This window comes from Torulaspora globosa, chromosome 5 (assembly GCF_014133895.1).
Source record: "Torulaspora globosa chromosome 5, complete sequence".
Taxonomy (NCBI): Eukaryota; Fungi; Ascomycota; class Saccharomycetes; order Saccharomycetales; family Saccharomycetaceae; genus Torulaspora; species Torulaspora globosa.
Genome location: NC_050731.1, coordinates 916341 through 936282, shown reverse-complemented (window position 1 = coordinate 936282; position 19942 = coordinate 916341). Strand labels below are relative to the sequence as shown.

Below are 19942 nucleotides of genomic sequence, written 5' to 3'. Positions count from 1 at the left end.
GAGAGTACTACCAGCTTTTTTCACTCTACCGAGAGCTTCCCACCAGCTCCCGCCCAGCTGCTCTACCTAGAACCAGCAAACACTCCGCCTGGCGCTGCGCCTTTCCGCCTAGCGGCGAAGACATCCTCTACGCCATGGAGGGACTCTCCTCCTACAACGCTAGCCCGCCTCCAGCGTCCTCCCTCTATGGCAGCAACCAAAGCAATGGATCACCGACGCAAGTTTCAGACACGACGCAACCGTATTCGCGCTCTGAAAAATTTCGGGTTTCGTGGGTTTACGGATTTCTTTGCGGCAAACATGGTGTACGGCTTTCGCTGGCGAGGAACAGTCCCAAATACGATCTGGGTGCGGAAACTTATATTGGAAGTCGCTGTAATTCTCACCGAAGGCAGGTAGCAATGATGGTTCTGCTACTTCAGTAATTCAGTTTGGGATCATCTATCTATGGTCTAGAGTAGATTCTGGAAGTAGCCTAACGAGAAATGCTCAACTTGAGCGGTAATGTTGAAGCGGGATATATCAGAAGAGCTAGAGGGACCGCAGCCCGAGAGGAGACAGGTTCTCGATGGGCTGTTGAATTGGTTGGGTGACCACTTACCCAGTTTCGACCACAGAGTAAATCGAAAGGTTCAATGCAGTCGGGTGGTTAGAGCGGCGCGGTTTTGCTTTATCTTCACAGTAGTTCTGTTGTGTCTGGTGCTTCCAATGTGGAATGTGATGAGCAGGACTCGTCGGGTGTTCAGAATGGTTCAATACACTAAAAGGCGGATCTTCAGATCACACTCGTGGGTTCATAGATCCCTGCTTTACCATAATCAATCATTCCACCAGTTTGTGCTGTGGTCTTTAATCGTTGCAACGTTCACCTGGTATGGAGTTGATCGTGATCTGGTGCAAGTGACAAGGCGAATGGGAAGGATTGCGGCGGCTTTGATGCCACCGCTGCTGTTTCTGACTTTGAGACCTTCGCCTCTGCCGGAAACCTTGTTTTTAGCGCTGATCCCGATCCATAAATGGATCTCGAGGGTGGTGGTGGTCGAATCGTTACTGCATTCTTTGCTCTACAGCTGGTTCATGGCTAGAAAACATGCCTTCTGGATCAAGATTAAGAAACCTGCAAATATGTATGGTGTGGTAGCCATGGCCCTGTTTCTGCTGATAGGTTTTAGTTCGGTGCGAACGGTGAGACGTAGACGATTCAGAGTCTTTTACAGTGTACATTACATTAGTACCTGGCTATCCGTCATTTTAATACATTTCCACGCAAGGCCTGGGGTTCCGTACTACACATTACTGAATTGTACTATACTTGCTGCGCAAATATTGTATCGCGTATTGCATACAAGGACCGCTACGATATCCGTCATAAGTATTTCAGATTCACTAGCGCTTGTCGAGTTCCCTCGGGAAGCGCTATCCTCCAAACAGGTCTTACCCTCGGGACATGTTAGGATTAGTACTTGGGAGAAAAACTGGCTGAAAAGGTTGCTTGGACAAGTGGTTCCTCTGCAACACCCCTACACGATAGCTAGCTTGCCAACAGATGAAACAGTAAAGCTGATCGTTAGAAATGGCAAGTTTCCACTGATCTCTAACAGACTGTACTATATCACTGGTGCTTTTGAACCAAGATTTACATTTATGAAGAATCCAAGGACACGCACTACCTCACTAATTCCCTGGCCGAGGCCCAATCCGTTCCATATGGCTTCACGATCATTATTGCATAGCCCTTTAAATTATGATATCGCGGCTCGTCGAGTACTTATGTGTGTTGGGGGCTCCGCTATCTCATTTGCACTGCCGTTGCTAAGAATCTTAAACTTTAATGGTGTTAATGTCAAATTAATATGGGTTGTCCGAGATTTAAAAGATCTAAAAGTACTTTATCATTTCAAAAACAACTTCGATGGCCTTGAAATTTATATCAGTGGCACCTCTGGAAGCGAGCAGGACATCCAAATTGATTACATTGATTGCTACGATGATTCTGATACTTCGCCTCATGCTCCTAGCTCAGGAGTGAGAGATCCCGGGGCTGCGCCGCCAATGCCTCCGACTGAGCAAGCTTCACTGCTGGAAAATGCTACCGGAAGTGGCTATTGGTCAACAGGGAATAAAAGGTATGGACCATATAGCGTTAAGCATTCGCTCTCGGGGGTGAGTTGTATCGGATCGGACAATGCCAATGATGAAATTGATTTCACAAAAACGTTCGCTGCTCGCAACGCAAGATCACAGTCAATCAATAATTGGGACACTACAGTGAGCTTACCCATGTCAGCAAATAACATTTTCAGAAAGCCTTCAATTATTGAAGGCCCTGCAAGCCGAAACTCTAATTTTGGTGATGAATCCTATCCTGGAGAGCAGCAGCGCCCGACAGATTCTGATACAAAGCTGAAGATACCTTCAAGCGTAAAAGTCGTGTTTGGGAGACCTACTTTGGGTGGTACGGAATACAAATGGTGTCTGCAACGAGAGTGTGATGCTGAGACTGCGAGGGACATCTGCTGCCGACTGAATGGCGAGGACAGTGATCTCGTCGATAGTCTGGCAGAAGTCGCAGTCATAGCTGCCGGTCCCCCTTCGCTGATTGAGAGCGCGAGACGCTTCGCTACCGATGCAGGTTTACTCTTTCATGCGGAGAGCTTTGCTGTTTGAAACACGCTGGACAGAGCTCAGTCTTGGCTTGTATAAGTCCAAAGTATATAAAGATGATCCAGAGGCAGCGTGAGCACCAAAGCGGAAACAATCAGAGAAGCAGTATGACTTCCTCACTGATCAATTTCCACATTTGTTTAATGATTAGTACTGCAATGGTAAAATTTATCGCCATTAAGCTTCGCAAATTGACATTTCCTTAAATGAACCTTCTCTGGTCCAAGAATTCTTTGAGATTGTCTATGCAGGGCTCTATGCTTCTCTTGATCGCTCTTGGGTAGCTTAAACAGCAGGAAAGCCCTCCTAGCGGAGTTGAGATTATGGAACAAGTGAAAACGTCGGAGATACTTTGGGGCTCATTGAACACCGCATTCTCCACTAGGAACCGATCATTCGAACCTCTGCAAAAATCTTGGGCACCAAGGTTCGTTATTTCAAAAGTCCCCGACGGCCCACCAGCCTTGAGCTTTTCTTCTATGAACTTGGCTGTATCGGCGACGTCCAGTAATCTGACATTGTTGATCGTTGATATGACGTCGGTCGTAGTTTGGCTTTTCAAGACCTTGCAAAGGCGCTTGGCTGTCTGCCAGACATCATCCGTAGTGCGAAGATTATACCGTAGCTCCGTTGGAGCAACATAGTTGCCCATCGTCATTGAGTTTTCTGGGATATTCAAGACCTCTGCACATGCCTTTCTTGTATTCATAGGTACATCAATTTTCAAATATGAACCAGTATAACAGTCTTGCTCAAGACATTTATCCATGGAAATTGCAAGCAATGCCGCCAAAAACGATGTCAATGAAACACCATGACGCTTGCAGGCCGATAAGAGATCTCTCAAACGACCTGGCTCTATTTGGAGAGTCTGTTGGCAATTGTCGTTTCGTATATGGTACCGTGACCGTCCGATGGATCCATTGTCAACAAATAAGCCATCGGGAAACTGGTAGTTCTTGAAACGAAGTTGATCTCTTCCTACAGCCAGTACGGCGCTTGGACACAACTTGAACAAGGCGCCAACGAGCAGCGCCTTACACACTGATCCCCAAGTGGTTGGCCACCGTTCGTAGGGATGGCATTCTTGGCTAGATGACTCCTGGCTTGGAGCCCAAAGATCATCGTCGGATTCCTCCGCTTCGTCAGGCAAAGATTTCATGAATGATTTCCAGAAGGCCAGTGCAGACATCCCATCAAACAAAGTGTGGTCTAGTAGTAACAAACATTTCTTATCATTTTCCAGTATGAGCAACTTCCATAACGGTTCTTCAACACAATAAGGGAACTTGCGATCGCGGAAGAGCTGGTTGATGCTGTCTTCTGTGTAAGCGAATGGCACATAATCGGCGACGTCATCAAACTTAAGCACTCTGTCGATATTCTTGATATACGGTTGGTTGTCTTCTGGGTCAATGGCAATAGTTTGGTGAAGCTGAGGATGATTAGCTATTGTCTCTTTTAAAGCATGGCAAATCAGCCGTTTCTCCGGCAGTTCATTGAGCTCGATGCCTAGGTAAAAGCATGAATGTAAGTTGAGTCGACTTCTATCGTAATGGAACTTCTCATATGAAGAAAGCTTTCTCTTCGAATCCGTCTTTGGCACCATCTAGATATCTTCCTTTGTAATACTGGGATATAGGAGTAGACGTCGAATGATGATAATGATCAACGCGAATCCTCTGAACTGCTTTCAGATATTTAGCGGACATACTGTTACATGCTACACTAATCAACCCAATTGAAATTACTGCTGGTCGACCATGATGTCTGTTAATCCATAATCCTCGTTTTGTTGCCTGGTTCTCTCGTAGTCCTCGATCTTCATGTTTGGATCTGGGTCTGGAGCGTACACGTTTTGGATGTAAGATCCCGCTAGAGGATCTTCCATGATAACGGTGAATCCAATTTTACCATCTAGAGCATCTTTCATTTTGCTGAAGAACGATAACCAACGTTCCCTGGTCTGCTCATCCATTGAGTCCGAAGTTTGTGAAAAGACTCTTGAATGTAACTCATCGTATACTTGTCTCAGCAGACCTTCCAGGGTTGTGAATCTGCCGCCAAGAGTACCCTGCTGAATTTCAACGCTCAGTTCAGGTATGGTCAAGGAACAAGATTCTGATTTCAGTATATCACGGGAGAGATCTGCTGGATCGTCACACAACAACGTTATTCTTCTTCCCTTCTCTGGGATAGCACCACCGGTCTTGACCTCGTTAGATTTATAGCCACAGCTATCACACCTCGTGGACATGATGATCACTTCTTTGAAGTGAGGAATGTTGACGGGCTTCATATGAGTCTCGCATTCGTGCATACATGAAGGGCATGAGCCTCTAAATGTTTGCACTTCATTGTTAAAATTTTCGATATCTGTGGCATCTGAAAGGAATTCTGGATTCGCAACGCCAGCTTTGACAGACTCGGAAGGATTTCTCTCGCGATTCGACAGCTCCTGCAGTTTTTCTCTGCGACGCTGCTCAAGCTGATCTCTCGTGATGATTCCAACCTCTACATTCTGATCGTCTGTTCTCAGATACTCTGAGTGAGACCACTTATGTTGCGGTTCGCCCGGCTTGTACTCAATCCAGGAGTTACCAGCTGGATCGTCGAGAACAAAATTGATCGGCAACGTACCGGCCTTGCACGCGATGCAGTCTCTCACCTTGCCTATAAACTGCTCAATCTTGTCGTACAGAGCTTCATCGACTGTTTTTCTGGCTTCCTGGTCAGATTCCAAATCTTCTATCATTTCACTGAGGAGACCCTCCACGGTCGTCAACTGGCCGCGCTTTGCCGGGATCTCAATATCCAGCTCAATGAACTTACATGTCGCAGTCTCAGACTTTATCACTTGTCTATTGAAATCCTCCGCATTCTCAACCTTCAGCAGATATTTGCAGCCCTTCTCCTGGATCTCGGACGCTGGCTGGATCTCCGAATTCTTGAAACCACAATGAGGGCATTCGAATGACATTATCACAACGTCTCTGAAATATGGGATCGACGTCAGCAGCAATCTTGTCACACCGTTCTGGTGGCAGTTCATGCAGAGCGACTCGATTTCCTGAACGGGATGTCCCATAGCGTCTGATGCGCCTGTCAACTTTACCTGAGCTGTCTCTCCATCGTGATCGACCTCTTCTTGAATTTCCTTGACTGTTTCGCCAACGGGCTTGAACAACATTTCCTCCTGCGTTTTGGGCTCAATTTGACTGCTTTCTTCCGCCATCTTCTGCTGTCTTATACAAAAAGATCTTCAGCTCTGCAAAACCGAGCTTGGAGGCTTCCTATGCCTTTATATTTGACTAAAACTTCGACAACAGTTTAGCGATGCCCATCAAAATTTTTAATTTATTACTATGGCTTCTTGAAAAATCTCGAAGAAAAGTGTCAAAAGAGCAGTAATACCAGTAGCAGAAGGTCTAGTAGCCATTGACCGCTGGATTATAGCTCTAAAAATGCCCCGGGACCCATTGATTGGCATTGTGGGGAAACCGTCCTCCGGCAAGTCAACAATGCTTAATTCATTGACCGACGCAGCAGCAGCGATGGGAGCGTTCCCATTCACTACAATTGATCCCAATAAGGCTACTGGATACGTGCAAGTCGACTGCGCATGTTCCAGAGTTGGAAAGCAGAGTCTTTGTAAACCAAACTATGGTTGGTGTTCCGGAGGGAAGAGACACATACCGATCATGCTGCTCGACGTTGCAGGCCTGGTGCCTGGAGCACACGCTGGTAGAGGCCTTGGTAATAAGTTCTTGGACGATCTGAGACATGCTGATGCGCTTATTCATGTTGTGGACGTGAGTGGATGCACAGATGCGGAAGGGAAGAACACTAGAGGTTATGACCCATTGAATGACATCGAATGGCTGCAGGATGAGATAAGGCTTTGGATTGAGGGCAACCTGAAGAAGAGATGGGGCTCGATTGTCCGTAAGCACACGGCGACCAAGTCAAGCATAGTGGATACATTGCAGGCGCAGTTTGGCGGTTACGGATCGCAGGCCGTGATGATCCAGAGAGCCCTGGACAGACTGACAGGATTGCCTCCACTGCAAGATTGGGACGACTCGTGGATCACCAAAGTCGTCTCATCATTCATGATGGAGAAGTTCCCTACGGTGCTGGCGTTGAACAAGATAGACCATCCGGATGCTGACAAGAATGTGTCAAAGATCATGCTGAAATATCCTAATACCAAGGCGGTTTTAACTAGTGCCATAACAGAGTTGTTTCTGCGGAAGCTAAACAAGCAGGGCTTTGTTCGATACGAAGAAGGTACCGAGTTTGTAGACACCCATGAGGACGATCCTGATCATTTGAAGCCGTTAGACGACAAGATCATCGAGAGAATCGAGAATATCAGGGACTTGGTATTGTACAGGTTTGGTTCTACCGGGGTTGTGCAAGTTTTGCAAGCTGCAACAGGTATTCTCGATTTGATTCCCGTATACACGGTCAAGAACATACAAACGTTTACGGGAGGTAATGGAGTGAACGTCTTCAGAGATTGTTTCCTTGTCAAGAGGGGAACGCCCGTTGGTAAGGTGACCAAGTATATCATGGGAACCGAAGTAACGATAGCCGCAATTGAGACGGTTGGCGGTATCAGAGTTAGCGAAGACAGCACCGTTGAGCCCGGTCAGAACGATATTCTAAGTTTTAAGATTGCACCAAAGAGCAAGGAATAGGTAGATATGTAAAATTATCAAATGAGAACACGTTTTGAAAACACCTAAACTAAAAATATACTGTCGTAACGTTACGTTAATTTATCTACTGCTTAGCGTTGATGGAAGCAGTCAATTGGGCTTGAGCGACCAAACTGGATGGAGCATCCATAACTGGCAACATAACTTCGATCATTCTGATTCTGGAGTTCTTGTTGAATTCAGCATCTTCAGTCAACTTGTTCCACTCACCGGTGGTAGCAACTCTGTGGACTTCGTAGTCCTTAGCACCGAAAGTTGGCAATAGGTCCAAGTTCTTCCATGGTTGAATGTCGTTGTATTGAGCCTTCTCACCGTGAATCAATCTTTCAATGGTGTAACCATCGTTGTTCAAGACGAACAAGTATGGCTTCAAGCCCCATCTGATCATGGTGGAGATTTCTTGAACGGTCAATTGCAAAGAACCGTCACCAATGAATAGGATGACTCTCTTCTTTGGGTCGATTTCTTCAGCGGCGAAAGCAGCACCCAAACAAGCACCAGTGGTGAAACCAATGGAACCCCACAAGACTTGGGAGATACCGTAGGTCTTGTTTGGGAAGTGGGATTGGTTGATACCGAAAGCAGAAGTACCGGTTTCAGTGATGACGACGTCACCTTCTTGCAAGAACTTACCGACTTGGTTCCAGATCCATTGTTGTCTCAATGGGGTGGACTCTGGGACGACTGGGTTAGCTGGAGTTCTTGGTGGGACTGGAACTGGCTTGTAACCCTTAGCAGCCTCAGCAACCTTACCCAACAACTTCTGCAAAGCGAATTTCATTTGGACACCTGGGAAAGTGGCGTTTCTGACCTTGATGTAGTCAGAGTGGAATTCGACAATGTTCTTGGTCTTGTAAGAGTAAGAGAAGGAACCGGTGTTGAAATCGGACAACAAAGCACCGACAGACAAGATCAAGTCAGCAGACTCAACGGCTTCCTTGACTTCTGGGGAGGACAAAGTACCGACGTAGACACCACCGAATCTTGGGTTTTGCTCGTCGATAGAGCCCTTACCCATTGGGGTGACGAAGGATGGGAATTGAGTGATGTCGATCAACTTCTTGGTCTCCTCCTTGACGTCGTGTCTGGAACAACAAGCATCAGCCAAGATAACTGGGTTCTTAGCGTCCTTGATCAAATCCAAGACGGTCTCGACGACTTCGTTTTCGGCTTCGGCGTCGTTTGGCTTCAAGCTCAAGTCAATTGGGGTGTCCAACAAGGAAGCTGGCACCTTCAAGTCGACAAGGTTGGCTGGCAAACCCAAGTACACTGGTCTTTGGGTCACGTAGGTGGTTCTGATACAACGGTCGATCTCGCTTGGAGCGGAGTTGATGTCGGTAAGCATAGCGGTGGTCTCAGAGATGTTGGCAGACATTCTGTGGAACACGGTGAAGTCACCGTTACCCAAGGTGTGGTGCAACAACAATTGCTTGGCCTGGGAGGAGATCGATGGCACACCGACAATGTGCAACACACCAACGTGTTCAGCGTAAGAACCGGCAATACCGTTCAAAGCGGACAATTCACCGACACCGAAGGTGGTGATGATAGCGGCCATACCCTTGACTCTGGCGTAACCGTCAGCAGCGTACGCAGCGTTCAATTCGTTAGCGTTACCAGCCCATCTCATACCTGGTGTTTCGTAGATCTTGTCCAACAAGGACAAGTTGAAGTCACCTGGCAAACCAAAGATGGTGTTGGTGTCAACTTGTCTCAATCTTTCGAAAAGATAACGACCTAGAGTAATTTCAGACATTGCAATGGATTAGTTGAGCTCTTAGTAAAGAAACTTGGTCTCTTGAACAAACGTTCTAAACCTTTACCGGAACCCCTTGCCAGCGATCCCTTCCACTTATATAGCTGATCGCAGCGGACAATCAAGGTTATCACAAATCGATGCCAATTCGTTCCCATGCAAAAAATTCTTTCTTTTCTCAGTCCACCATACTAATCGAAACAATTGGTTTTGAGCTGAGATGCCATCTTCTGGTGCGCATTAGCTACTAGCGATTATGCATAGTGCAATTCTCAACAGACCTTATTATGGAGAGATTCTTGAAAAGATGGGCTGAAAATTGAATATTATTGAATAATATTCAGCATGTTTGGATTTTGCAGGCTCTAGGCGATGGGCGTGCTGGGAGTCCACTAAGTGCATAGCAGGGAGCTCTCTAAACGCATATGTGAAAGTGGGTGCGGTGGGTTATGCGATTAGCGGGAAGAGAGCGAATAGTGGATGCTGAGGGATTTACGACAGAGCGCTGGCATGGTTACCAGAAGCTATGCCCGCTAAGCGCATATGTGATTATGCGGCAAGAGTATGCGGTTAGCGGGCGCGATCGGGAAGGCGCTCTTGGCGGAGCTGGGTGTTTTTCCGAAATTTATCCGAGGTTAATCCGAGGACCCCGATGATCGACGGGGCGCGTTCTTCAGCTCTGGTCCAGGACTTGGCAGGTTCGAGGCGATGAGCTGTTAGAGCTGTAGCTTGCAGGTTCGGTATGTTTGTGGAAGACAGCGAAGGTGTCGTCGAATGGCTGGAGTCGACGTTGCCCGAGGTCTCCGAGGCTGATCCCGAACTGTTGAAGGAGCTTCTGCTGGATTTTCTGGAGGAATGCTCGCTGAAGGGTAGAGAGGCTTTTGTAGAGGCAGTGTGCGTGCTGGTCGAGGGCATCATCGACGATTCGAGGCCGTTTGCTGAACAGCTCTATGAGAAGGTGTGTTCGCAGCGGGTTCCCGCGGATGTGGGGAATTGGGTCGCTGTCTATGACTTGCCTGGCCATCTGTGCCGACAGAAGCTGATAATCCGCGAGTTCGAGCAGTTTGGCGAGATGTGTGCGTGCCGGGTGTGTGGGAGCGTGTCGCAGGATCGAAGGAACGCGCTGATCAAGTTTGTCGACAGAGCCAGTGTCGAGGCGTGTTTGCGGTCTAGCGTGCCGTTCTTCAACGATCGGTTTGTTCAGGTGGACGCCGTGGGCCGCGCAGACGCAGAGGAACCACAGCCGGTGGGCTCGGCGCTTGGTCAGCTGTCCACACAGTTGAATGTCAAGTCGAAACAGCTCGCAGGATATCGCGAGCGGCTGCGGGAAATACAGCGGAGGGTGGAGGCCACTAACCCGAGGGACTCTTGCAATCTGAAACGCTGTTACTCGCTTTACCAGGAGTTCATGCAAGAGATCGAAAAGAAACAGTTGACTCCGGAGCTGTTGTACCGTCTGCGGGATAAGTTGCAGACACTCAAGGAAGATCCGAAGATGTATGTAAAGCCAAAGAACGTTAGCGCTAGCAAGCGCCTGAAGACGTAGGATGCCCGGTTTACTGTTCGTTTCGTTCTATTCAAACATTGCTATTTACCCCCTTTGACTTGGCCCTCATTCTCTCGATCCTCGCTTTGAGCTGCGAAGTAACCTCCGCGGCTCGCTTCCAGCTTTCCTCGTTGAGCATCTCATTGTTCAATTGAAGAGAGTCCACACGACGCGGTAAGTCGTCACTGGATTCGCTGGGCGTTCGACAATGTTTGCTCTTTGTTGTCTTGGGGTCGAATGATGACGATGACAATGACCGTACACCCAAATTCGTTGAGACCGCTGAAGCATCGGATGAGGAGATGCGGCCTTGAGGATGCTGTTGTTGTTGCTTTAGTTCGGCTTCCAGCTGTGCCACCCGATCTTGCAGCTTGCTCAATTGCAGCTCTTTGGATCTGATCTGTAGGTTCTTCTCGTGAAGGCTCGTCTGTGCCATCTTCAGTTGTTCCCGTAACGAATCATTTTCATTACTTAGTTCTGTTTGGAAACCGGTTAGGTTGTTAATCTGATTGATTAGCTGATGGCGCTCTCTGATCCACTCCTGTTTCTCCCTTCTTGACCGCTCCACCTCCTTTGTGACTGCCGATGGAGGACCTGGGGATATCGCTTGCTGCGATGTCGCGAGAGATCTAGATGTTAACAGGACTCGCGATCTAGCAGCACTCGGTGAACTAGCTTTGGCAACTTTTTGTAAAGGTGAGCTTGGACCCCTCTTTGTTGGAATCGTCGACAGATGAGGGGATGAGCTCGGCCTTGAAGTTTCATTGGTTAAGACATTCTCTTTCCTCTCTGTCACAGCCGGCAGACCGTTCAAAAACTCCTGAATCTTTTTTCTCTTTAAACCATCTAGTGTCTCTAATGGTATGCTGAGTTCCCTTTTGCCCAAAAGTCGAATCAAAGTCGCAAAACACTCGAAGCCGGAATTTCTTATAGTGGGTTGTGTGTCGTTTACAATTTTTAGGACAGTTGGAATAATCTCATCTTCAAGATACTTTTTGAGCACTCTTACTTCACCATCGTTTATTTCATTAATGACAAAGGTGAATAAATTAGTTGCCTCCATTCTGACCTGTGGTGTCTTGTGTTTCATAAACTCTAATATCTCTTGTAACATGTCTTCATTATGACCAGTAGGATTTAGTGGATTGTAGAAGTGGCATATAACTTTAAGCGTTTGTCTTATCGAGTCTATTGCTGAGGGTTTCTTCTCCTTGGTCCGTTCCAGCAATGGCACGAACACAAGAGACGCGTAATGCTTTGTGAAACCAGGTGTTCTTAATTTCTCGCAAATTGTCTTAATGCATTGTGCCGCAATTGTTACGGCCTGCACATTTGCGTCTTTCTGCACTATATGACCCAGTATATTCAAAATCTCAGTGTAATCCTGGCCTCTGGATTTCAGTTTTTTGACGCTCGATACAGTGGGATTCCAAAACTCTTGCAAACTTTCCACTCTATCCTTCCATTTCGTAGAATTGATCTTTTCATGGAAATCAACTGGTAGTTTGTCGAGAATCGTTTGCTCCGGCAAAAGATCGAAGGGGTCTATCTCAATTTTTTCTCCGATGTTTTTGACACGCGATAGGCCATTGCTCTCCATCTCTTGCGGTGAAACGGGCTTCATGTCCATCAGAGTATCACCGTCCTTATCCACTCGCTGGGCTTCCTGCCAGCGAAACGACAGTCGTGGCTGGTTTTCCGCAGGCTCATTGGAAGCTTTATCGAACAATTTTTGTAAATCATTCTGTTGTATCGGCTTCAGTCTGTCCAACAGCATCTCTTGGAGTAGGACTTTACTTCTTCCCGTGGCATTGTAGATCTCGACAACAAGCGACATAGTCTGCCCTCGAACGTTACGGTCAGCATGACCCGCTAATTTAACCAGGGGCTCTAATATATCCGCAAGCAGTACATTCACCTCTGTATTGATAAACTGGTATGACTTAACCAGCTCCGCGACACAATTTACTGACGCCGCCACCAATTTCGGCAGTTTATTCTGGAAAAACGGTAACACCGCGCGCACCGACCGCGTAATAGATTCATCGTATGCACATAGCAACAGGATACAGTCCAAAGCCTTGGTCCGGGTGGCAGCCCTCGATGATGTAAGCGCCTTTTCGACCAACGCAGACACCCATAGTGAAATAACCTGGCTCAAGTCCACATTCTGGGCGGGTAACCCACCTCCGCGCAAAAGCGCTTCGAGAGCCAGCACCGCCTGCTCCTGTGCTGCCACATTAGAGTCTGTAACGTATCTTGCAAACTGTTCCGGGTCACTCCAGTACACAATGCTATTCCTGTCACGCTGGCTCCCTTGAAACGTCGCAAGCAGCTCCTGATAGGCGTGTAATCGCGCCTTCCACAGTTTGTGAGCCAGCCTTTCATCCAACGACAATTTTGTGAAATCCTCATCCTCCTGATCTATGCCAACGCTCATCTCAACGAGCTATTCGATCGATTAGGCGTCTATCAAAGTGACATTTGCTTAGTAACTCTCCATTGTTTACATCTTGATCTGCCGCCAGCGATTTGGAACCTTCTGCCACAAAACCACGGATGTCACCTTAGACGTTCTCATCCGGGTAACGTCTTTGATTGAAACCTCATCAACCGCTTCCTAAGTTCTCTTCAGCAGGATATTTACCATCCAGAAGCCTCAATATCAGCTCATGTTGATCTCTAATCAAGCTTGTTGTATTGACTAAGCGTGTTTCTAACACTTTCTGTTGCTTTGTCTCGCTCTGGCCCGCCAGCGCTGACTGCCCGCTTAGTAAGAACAGGGATCAGTGGTCTCCAGTGAAACAGCTATATAAAAGAGAGTTTGCGCTACAGGGTTCTGAAGAGTCTTCAGTAGTTCAGCATCAGACTCATATATTTATTTACACATCCAATATTGCACAATGGTTACTGCTATCACCTCTGCCAGCGAGTTTGAAAAGGTTATTGCTGTCGACAAATTGGTCGTCGTCGACTTCTTCGCCGTCTGGTGTGGTCCTTGTAAGATGATCTCTCCAATGGTGGAAAAGTTCGCCACTGAATACACACAGGCTGATTTCTACAAGGTCGATGTTGACGAATTGCCTGAGGTCGCCAAGAAGAACGAAGTCTCCTCTATGCCAACTTTCATTTTGTTCAAGGGTGGCAAGCCTGTGGCCAAGGTGGTCGGTGCTAACCCAGCAGCTGTCAAGCAAGCCATTGCTTCCAACGTTTAAATAGAATCTTCGGTACATAAGTCTATCGGTTGAAATAATATACATTGTGGTTATATTTCTCTATCATTTGCTGCTGTAGCCAAAGACGTGGAGTAGATTGACCATTGAGCTGGTGTTGAGTCGGGCGGGAGCCAATTCCTGCACTTTTGGCTTAGCATTCCACGCCACACCGAACCCTGCCGCGGCCATGGCGGGCAGATCGTTGCCTCCGTCGCCCACCATGCAGCTGGCTTCCTTGGGGATGCCATACTCTTCGCAAAGCTGCAAAAGAGTCTCTGCCTTCAATTCGCCGTCCACCACAGGGCCTGTCGTGACACCGGTTAGGACGCCCTCATCGTCTGTCTCTAGCACATTAGCCCTGGCAAAGTCCAGATGCAGTTTTTCTTTGATGTAGTTGGCAAAAGGCACGAAACCACCGCTGAGCACAGCCAATTTGCAGCCATTTGCATGCAACTGCTCGCACAGCTCGGGCACACCATTTGTGATGAGGAGCTTCTGTTTGATCTCGTCGTACAAGTGGTCAATCTTGATACCTTTCAAGAGCTTCACACGCTCACGCAACGATTGCTTGAAGTCCAATTCATTGTTCATCGCCCTCTCGGTAATATCGCGAACCTTGTCCTCTACACCAGCATATGCCGCAATCAGCTCGATCACCTCTTGATAGATCAGAGTGGAATCCATGTCGAAGACGACCAATTTCTTATGTCTAAATTCGTTATCCACTTGAACAATAATATCGACATCGCTGTGAGCACATATAACGCTCTTCAGTTGCTCCTTGAGCTGTAGCCAGCTCGTCTCAGAGCTGCTACTGATGTGGAGATCAATTGCATTCTCTGCTAGTTTTTTGGTCTGATCAGATAGTGTAAAGGCATCGGAAAGAGCGCTTTTAATCTGCTCAATGATCGCATCAATCTTAGGCAACGGCAATGCATCATCGTGTCCGATGCAGGTAACAACGAAAGCAGTCATATACGAATATTTAAGTCGATTTTCTGGTAAACCAGTTCGTCGAGAAGAGCTTATTTTCCAATCTGATCAATTTTTCAATATCTTAGGTTCAAGAAAATGCAAACGCCACGCGAAGCAGGTTATCGCCTAGCAGACCTCCTCAAAACCTCGCAAGCCAGTCCCAGACTGGCTCCGTACTTCTGGCTTGCATTGACAAGGCCCAATCGGCCTTCGAAGCTGCAAACTGAGATTTTAGTCTTGTTCAGGCTTGTTTATGTTTAGTTGAGATCTTGTAACTTTCGCGCGGCGTCACAAATCGACGTCCAAACAGTAAATATGGTTAGATAAGTAAAAGAAAACCCAGTTGAACCTGCACGCCAACTGTCCTAAGAGCAAGTAAATAGATCAAGCATGGCTCACGAATGAGTGGACAGTCTCAAGGAAAGAATCGATTCATAGATTAGTCTTTTTATCAGTTCGAGCTCATCATGTGATAAAATGAAAAAAACTGTGTTAAGTTCGTCATTAAGAGTAGCTATGATAGGAAAGCTTTAAACTGTTGGTAGTTCGCATTTATCTCTCCTGCAGCTTAGCATCGTAGATTTAAGGAGCACAATGGCCAGTAAACAGCTACGAATTCTTGTCCCGGTCAAGAGGGTCATAGATTACCAGATTAAGCCAAGAGTTAACAAAACAGGTACAGCAGTAGAGACTACCGGTGTGAAGTTCAGTATCAATCCGTTCGATGACATTGCAGTCGAGGAAGCCGTCAGAATAAAGGAAAAGAATAAATCTTTGGTGGAAAGTATCCATGCGGTGTCGATCGGACCAGCCAAGGCGCAAGATATCTTGAGAAACTGCCTGGCCAAAGGTGCAGACACCTCGACCCTCATAGACTCCAAGGATGTCGTTCTAGAACCGTTGGCGGTAGCCAAAGTGTTAAAGCAAGTTGTGGAGAAACAAAACTCGAATTTGGTGATCATGGGAAAGCAAGCAATCGACGACGATTGCAACAACACCGGTCAGATGCTAGCTGGATTGTTGAACTGGCCACAGGCGACCAATGCGGCCAAAGTTGAGTTCACAGATAATGGAAAAGTGAACGTGACCCGCGAAGTGGACGGCGGTGAAGAAGTGGTGAGCGCTTCGTTGCCTCTAGTGATCACCACGGATCTGCGTCTAAATGTCCCACGTTACGTCGGTTTGCAAAACTTGATGAAGGCCAAGAAGAAGCCTATGGAAAAGCTGGCCTTGAAGGACTTCTCGAACGTGGACCTAGAACCAAGACTGAAAGTGCTCTCTGTGGAGGAACCACAGCCAAGAGCCCCGGGCGTCAAAGTCAACTCTGTCGATGAATTGGTCGACAAGCTAAAAGAAGCCAAAGTTATTTAAACATTCATTACCTTATGTACATATAAAACTATCTAGTCCCTCCGCGAAGGGGACAGGATTACGTTGCCTACCATACCCGGAGGCTTGTTGCTCATGTACCGTTGCGAGTACCACTGATCGAACAATTCTCCCGCTTTATCGTGCACTTCGCAGCATTTTACTAGCTCGTCACACTCTCGGTACCACGGTGCAAACATCTCTGCGCTAGGTTGCAAAGGTTGCAGCTTTATGTGTGGCACAGGCACCCTTCTCAAGACGTTTCGCGGGAACTCCTGTCCATGTGAGTTGTAAAGTGGATATTTTCGCAGCAGCTCTTCTACCTCGCTGAGCTTGGTCATACCAATACGGCTCTAATGTATTATCAGCCTCCTCTCCAGAAGAAGCTTCCTGATAAGTTGAAGATCCTAAATGATCAAGACAAGAACTAGAAGACACACGGCGGAAAATGACTACTATCTGCCATTCAGCAAGAGAAAAAACGAAGGCTCGAGAATCGATAATGGAATACATGATGAATCGGTTCACCTTAATTCCAATGAGCTAACCACAAGGTCGGCCATCATCGCTATTAAGACGAAATAATCAGCAAGTTGAAGGCTGCTTGGTAAGACAATACAATTTTTCCTCAGCTTCCAGAACGTCGTATAGACTAGTGATAAAATGAACGCATCTGCAAAGAGACGCTAAGAGACCCAAAGAAAGGCGAAGTCCGCCGCTGCAGTCAACTGGCCAGTATATGCCAGCTGATGAAGTGTCTGGCAATGATAGCAGGCCACTCAGACACCCGTATGCAGCGACTCTTAGCTTGGATTACTTGGGTTCTCTGGCATTAATAAAAATGTCACTGTTTTACTAATTACTGTCATTCAAAAATTCACATTAAATATTCAACAGATAATCATGCTGAATACCATCCCAATTAACTTAGATCGCTGGCTAGAGGAGAATGGGCACCTCCTGCAACCTCCTGTGAATAATTTCTGTCTCCACAGGAATGGCTTTACGGTGATGATTGTTGGAGGCCCTAACGAACGTACCGATTACCATGTCAACCCTACGCCCGAATGGTTTTTTCAAAAGAAGGGTTCCATGACCCTGAGGGTGGTTGACGAGTCACTGGAAGGCGATGCCAAGTTTATCGACATCACAATCAATGAGGGTGATTCATACTTGCTGCCTGCAAACGTGCCTCACAGCCCAGTGAGATACGCTGACACCATTGGGATTGTAGTCGAACAAGACAGACCGGAGGGAGCCAATGACAAGATGAGATGGTACTGCTCGAACTGCAGAATGATAGTGCATCAGCTGGAGTTCTACATGGTTGATCTGGGCACCCAGGTGAAGGAAGGCGTTCTGGCATTTGAAAATGATCCAGAGAGCAGAAAGTGCAAGAATTGCGGTACGATGAACCACTCGAGGCCACAGAAGCCTTGATAATTAAATGATTTTATGTCTTATATAACTTCGTTCGTGGTCGTTTAAGAGGTTAGCGGAGTAAAAAATCGCCTACAAAGGCAGGGCTCTTGAAAGATGGCAACAGGCGGAAGGAAGATAGCCATTGAATTCGGTTTTAGATGTCGTTGGACTCGTTAGTGTACTCTACAGACCCTAGACATCCTGCCAACTTGATTTGCACTTTGTGCAGGCAGTTCTTCCACAACAATTGGTGCACTGGCACCGGTGGAGGCATATCGATCAAGCATCCAGAGACAGACAACTACTTCATTGCGCCGTCTGGCGTACAAAAGGAGCTAATGGATCCGGAAGACCTGTTTGTCATGGATTCCAGGACGCAGGAGTATCTCAGGGTTCCAAATAACTTGAAGCCGAGTGCGTGTACGCCTTTATTTGTAGCGTGCTACCAGCATCGTAATGCTGGAGCAGTTATCCATACGCATTCCCAAAATGCAGTCATTTGTTCCCTTCTTTTCGATGATGAGTTCAGGATCGCCAACATTGAGCAAATTAAAGCCATCCCAAGCGGCAAGGTGGACTCCCAGACTGGTAAAGCTATCCCACTTTCGTTCTATGACACTCTAGCGATCCCGATAATCGAAAATATGGCTCACGAGGACCAGCTGATAGACTCTCTTCTGGAAACGTTCGAGAAGTATCCACATACATGCGCCGTGATCGTCAGAAGACACGGAATCTTTGTCTGGGGTCCAACGATTGATAAGGCCAAGATCTTCAACGAAGCCATCGACTACCTCATGGAGCTGGCAGTAAAGATGCACCAGCTGGGCATCCCACCAGACTGCGCCATAGGCGAAGAGAAGAAATTCATTACCAAAAGGTTCGAGTGACGTACAACCATCTATGTATACTTGTTCCATAAATTACCTAGACGAGCTGGTCTTCAATGCTTCTTCCCATATCAGGTACTCATCTGCAATCTTATTCTTGGTATCCTTGAGCATCGGCAGCGGTCCCAGCTTTTCTGGCTGGTCATTAGTTAATAATCCACAGAGAACCACCTCACTCCCACGAAGTGTAAGTGCAATGCTGACCAGCTCCCCATCAGACCGTCTTCGAACATCTGAAATCAATAAATTTACACTCTTATCGTAGCCCTCGAGCGTGGCTATGTAACAATCGCCATCCGTGGTCACAATTACGATTCGCTGATTCAGATAATCCTTTAGAAGCGGTGACATCGGCTATTCTTATGGCCCTTTTTGTGCGTTGCTGTACTTGTTTAAAGCGGCGTACTTAAGCAAGGGCCTCGGTTCTACTCATCACTTGCAAGAAAGCGCCAGAGCATAAAAGGTCACTGAGATGACTAGTCACTCGGAAGATTTGTCCACCGATGTGTCATCATCGTTATCGTCACCGTTTAGGAACAGTTTCAACCGAAAGAGGACCACTACGGCAAGCTCGCAAGTTGAGCGGTTAGATGAGGCTGATAAACAGATACTTGAATGGGCTGGGAAACTAGAAATGGAGAGCGTCGATCTGAGAGAGAAGTCCTCGCAGTTGATTCAGGTCTTACAGGGGAACTCTGATGATCTTTCGGAGCTGGTTAAGAAGCTTAACGGTGTTCTGGCCAAACAAGGCAATCTAGACGGTTAGTGGAAGAACGAAATACCCTTGTCAATCCTAATCGTAAAATTTGTAGTTTACTAACGTTGTTATGTTGGTAGAATTTCGTTCATCGATTAGCGGCCTTGGAAGCCGACTGGGGGAGCAACTAAATACATTGGAGAAGCTAGCCAAGGAATCGCAAAAGAATTGCAAAGGTGCGAGTGGATACGATAAGGCTTTGAAGAAAGTGGAGGCCGATATTATGGGCGCCCTGGACGCGAAGCATCAAAGCACAACGAGATCCATTGAACAAGCTCAAGAACTGCTGTTCAACATAGGGAGACAACTGGAAGATACCCACCAGGTTATGACTTCGATGTCCAAGGATATCAACCGTCTGAACCAGAGGCAGTCCTCGTTGGAGAAAGAGATTAAGGAATGCAAGGCCGCGCTCACGACTGGGGCTGACAACTCGCCTATCCTCCCGGTGATAGATGACGGATCCACGCTGCTGAATGATGGCCCGATAACTAGATCGATGAGCAAGAGGAGAACCAGAGGCATTGCTGCCAAAAAAGTTATCAAACCGCGCGACACTGCGCTAACCAGAACGATCATACCTTGGGAAGAAGTGGAGATGTACTATGCTTCCGAGGTCTGACTA

General features: G+C 47.1%; 15 protein-coding genes across 15 annotated transcripts; 8 read left to right on the top strand and 7 right to left on the bottom strand.

Annotated features, from left to right (window-relative positions):
- Nucleotides 1–504: 504 nt before the first annotated feature.
- Nucleotides 505–2667, top strand: FRE8 (putative ferric-chelate reductase; the record flags this gene model as incomplete). Its single annotated transcript, XM_037284389.1, has 1 exon — nt 505–2667. The coding sequence occupies one exon, from the start codon at nt 505–507 to the stop codon at nt 2665–2667; it is 2163 nt and encodes a 720-aa protein (XP_037140285.1).
- Nucleotides 2668–2866: 199 nt separating this feature from the next.
- SLI1 (N-acetyltransferase) lies at nt 2867–4273 on the bottom strand (the record flags this gene model as incomplete). Its single annotated transcript, XM_037284388.1, has 1 exon — nt 2867–4273. The coding sequence occupies one exon, from the start codon at nt 4271–4273 to the stop codon at nt 2867–2869; it is 1407 nt and encodes a 468-aa protein (XP_037140284.1).
- A 138-nt stretch (nt 4274–4411) lies between these two features.
- ZPR1 (zinc finger-containing protein ZPR1) lies at nt 4412–5899 on the bottom strand (the record flags this gene model as incomplete). The annotated part of the gene is made up of 1 exon (XM_037284387.1): nt 4412–5899. One exon carries the CDS (start codon nt 5897–5899, stop codon nt 4412–4414), a length of 1488 nt encoding a protein of 495 aa, XP_037140283.1.
- A 229-nt stretch (nt 5900–6128) lies between these two features.
- Nucleotides 6129–7367, top strand: HG536_0E05190 (uncharacterized protein; the record flags this gene model as incomplete). The annotated part of the gene is made up of 1 exon (XM_037284386.1): nt 6129–7367. The coding sequence occupies one exon, from the start codon at nt 6129–6131 to the stop codon at nt 7365–7367; it is 1239 nt and encodes a 412-aa protein (XP_037140282.1).
- An 85-nt stretch (nt 7368–7452) lies between these two features.
- Nucleotides 7453–9144, bottom strand: PDC1 (indolepyruvate decarboxylase 1; the record flags this gene model as incomplete). The annotated part of the gene is made up of 1 exon (XM_037284385.1): nt 7453–9144. One exon carries the CDS (start codon nt 9142–9144, stop codon nt 7453–7455), a length of 1692 nt encoding a protein of 563 aa, XP_037140281.1.
- Nucleotides 9145–9886: 742 nt separating this feature from the next.
- HG536_0E05170 (uncharacterized protein) lies at nt 9887–10690 on the top strand (the record flags this gene model as incomplete). The annotated part of the gene is made up of 1 exon (XM_037284384.1): nt 9887–10690. The coding sequence occupies one exon, from the start codon at nt 9887–9889 to the stop codon at nt 10688–10690; it is 804 nt and encodes a 267-aa protein (XP_037140280.1).
- Nucleotides 10691–10721: 31 nt separating this feature from the next.
- On the bottom strand, nt 10722–13130 carry STU2 (Stu2p; the record flags this gene model as incomplete). Its single annotated transcript, XM_037284383.1, has 1 exon — nt 10722–13130. One exon carries the CDS (start codon nt 13128–13130, stop codon nt 10722–10724), a length of 2409 nt encoding a protein of 802 aa, XP_037140279.1.
- Nucleotides 13131–13593: 463 nt separating this feature from the next.
- TRX2 (thioredoxin TRX2) lies at nt 13594–13905 on the top strand (the record flags this gene model as incomplete). Its single annotated transcript, XM_037284382.1, has 1 exon — nt 13594–13905. One exon carries the CDS (start codon nt 13594–13596, stop codon nt 13903–13905), a length of 312 nt encoding a protein of 103 aa, XP_037140278.1.
- A 63-nt stretch (nt 13906–13968) lies between these two features.
- On the bottom strand, nt 13969–14880 carry SER2 (phosphoserine phosphatase; the record flags this gene model as incomplete). Its single annotated transcript, XM_037284381.1, has 1 exon — nt 13969–14880. The coding sequence occupies one exon, from the start codon at nt 14878–14880 to the stop codon at nt 13969–13971; it is 912 nt and encodes a 303-aa protein (XP_037140277.1).
- A 594-nt stretch (nt 14881–15474) lies between these two features.
- Nucleotides 15475–16251, top strand: CIR1 (Cir1p; the record flags this gene model as incomplete). The annotated part of the gene is made up of 1 exon (XM_037284380.1): nt 15475–16251. One exon carries the CDS (start codon nt 15475–15477, stop codon nt 16249–16251), a length of 777 nt encoding a protein of 258 aa, XP_037140276.1.
- Nucleotides 16252–16283: 32 nt separating this feature from the next.
- Nucleotides 16284–16589, bottom strand: MVB12 (ubiquitin-binding ESCRT-I subunit protein MVB12; the record flags this gene model as incomplete). Its single annotated transcript, XM_037284379.1, has 1 exon — nt 16284–16589. The coding sequence occupies one exon, from the start codon at nt 16587–16589 to the stop codon at nt 16284–16286; it is 306 nt and encodes a 101-aa protein (XP_037140275.1).
- A 562-nt stretch (nt 16590–17151) lies between these two features.
- BNA1 (3-hydroxyanthranilate 3,4-dioxygenase) lies at nt 17152–17688 on the top strand (the record flags this gene model as incomplete). The annotated part of the gene is made up of 1 exon (XM_037284378.1): nt 17152–17688. One exon carries the CDS (start codon nt 17152–17154, stop codon nt 17686–17688), a length of 537 nt encoding a protein of 178 aa, XP_037140274.1.
- A 140-nt stretch (nt 17689–17828) lies between these two features.
- Nucleotides 17829–18560, top strand: MDE1 (methylthioribulose 1-phosphate dehydratase MDE1; the record flags this gene model as incomplete). Its single annotated transcript, XM_037284377.1, has 1 exon — nt 17829–18560. One exon carries the CDS (start codon nt 17829–17831, stop codon nt 18558–18560), a length of 732 nt encoding a protein of 243 aa, XP_037140273.1.
- Nucleotides 18561–18593: 33 nt separating this feature from the next.
- On the bottom strand, nt 18594–18911 carry LSM8 (U4/U6-U5 snRNP complex subunit LSM8; the record flags this gene model as incomplete). The annotated part of the gene is made up of 1 exon (XM_037284376.1): nt 18594–18911. The coding sequence occupies one exon, from the start codon at nt 18909–18911 to the stop codon at nt 18594–18596; it is 318 nt and encodes a 105-aa protein (XP_037140272.1).
- Nucleotides 18912–19032: 121 nt separating this feature from the next.
- On the top strand, nt 19033–19939 carry REC107 (Rec107p; the record flags this gene model as incomplete). Its single annotated transcript, XM_037284375.1, has 2 exons — nt 19033–19321; nt 19398–19939. The coding sequence occupies 2 exons, from the start codon at nt 19033–19035 to the stop codon at nt 19937–19939; spliced, it is 831 nt and encodes a 276-aa protein (XP_037140271.1).
- Between the last annotated feature and the right edge of the window lie 3 nt (nt 19940–19942).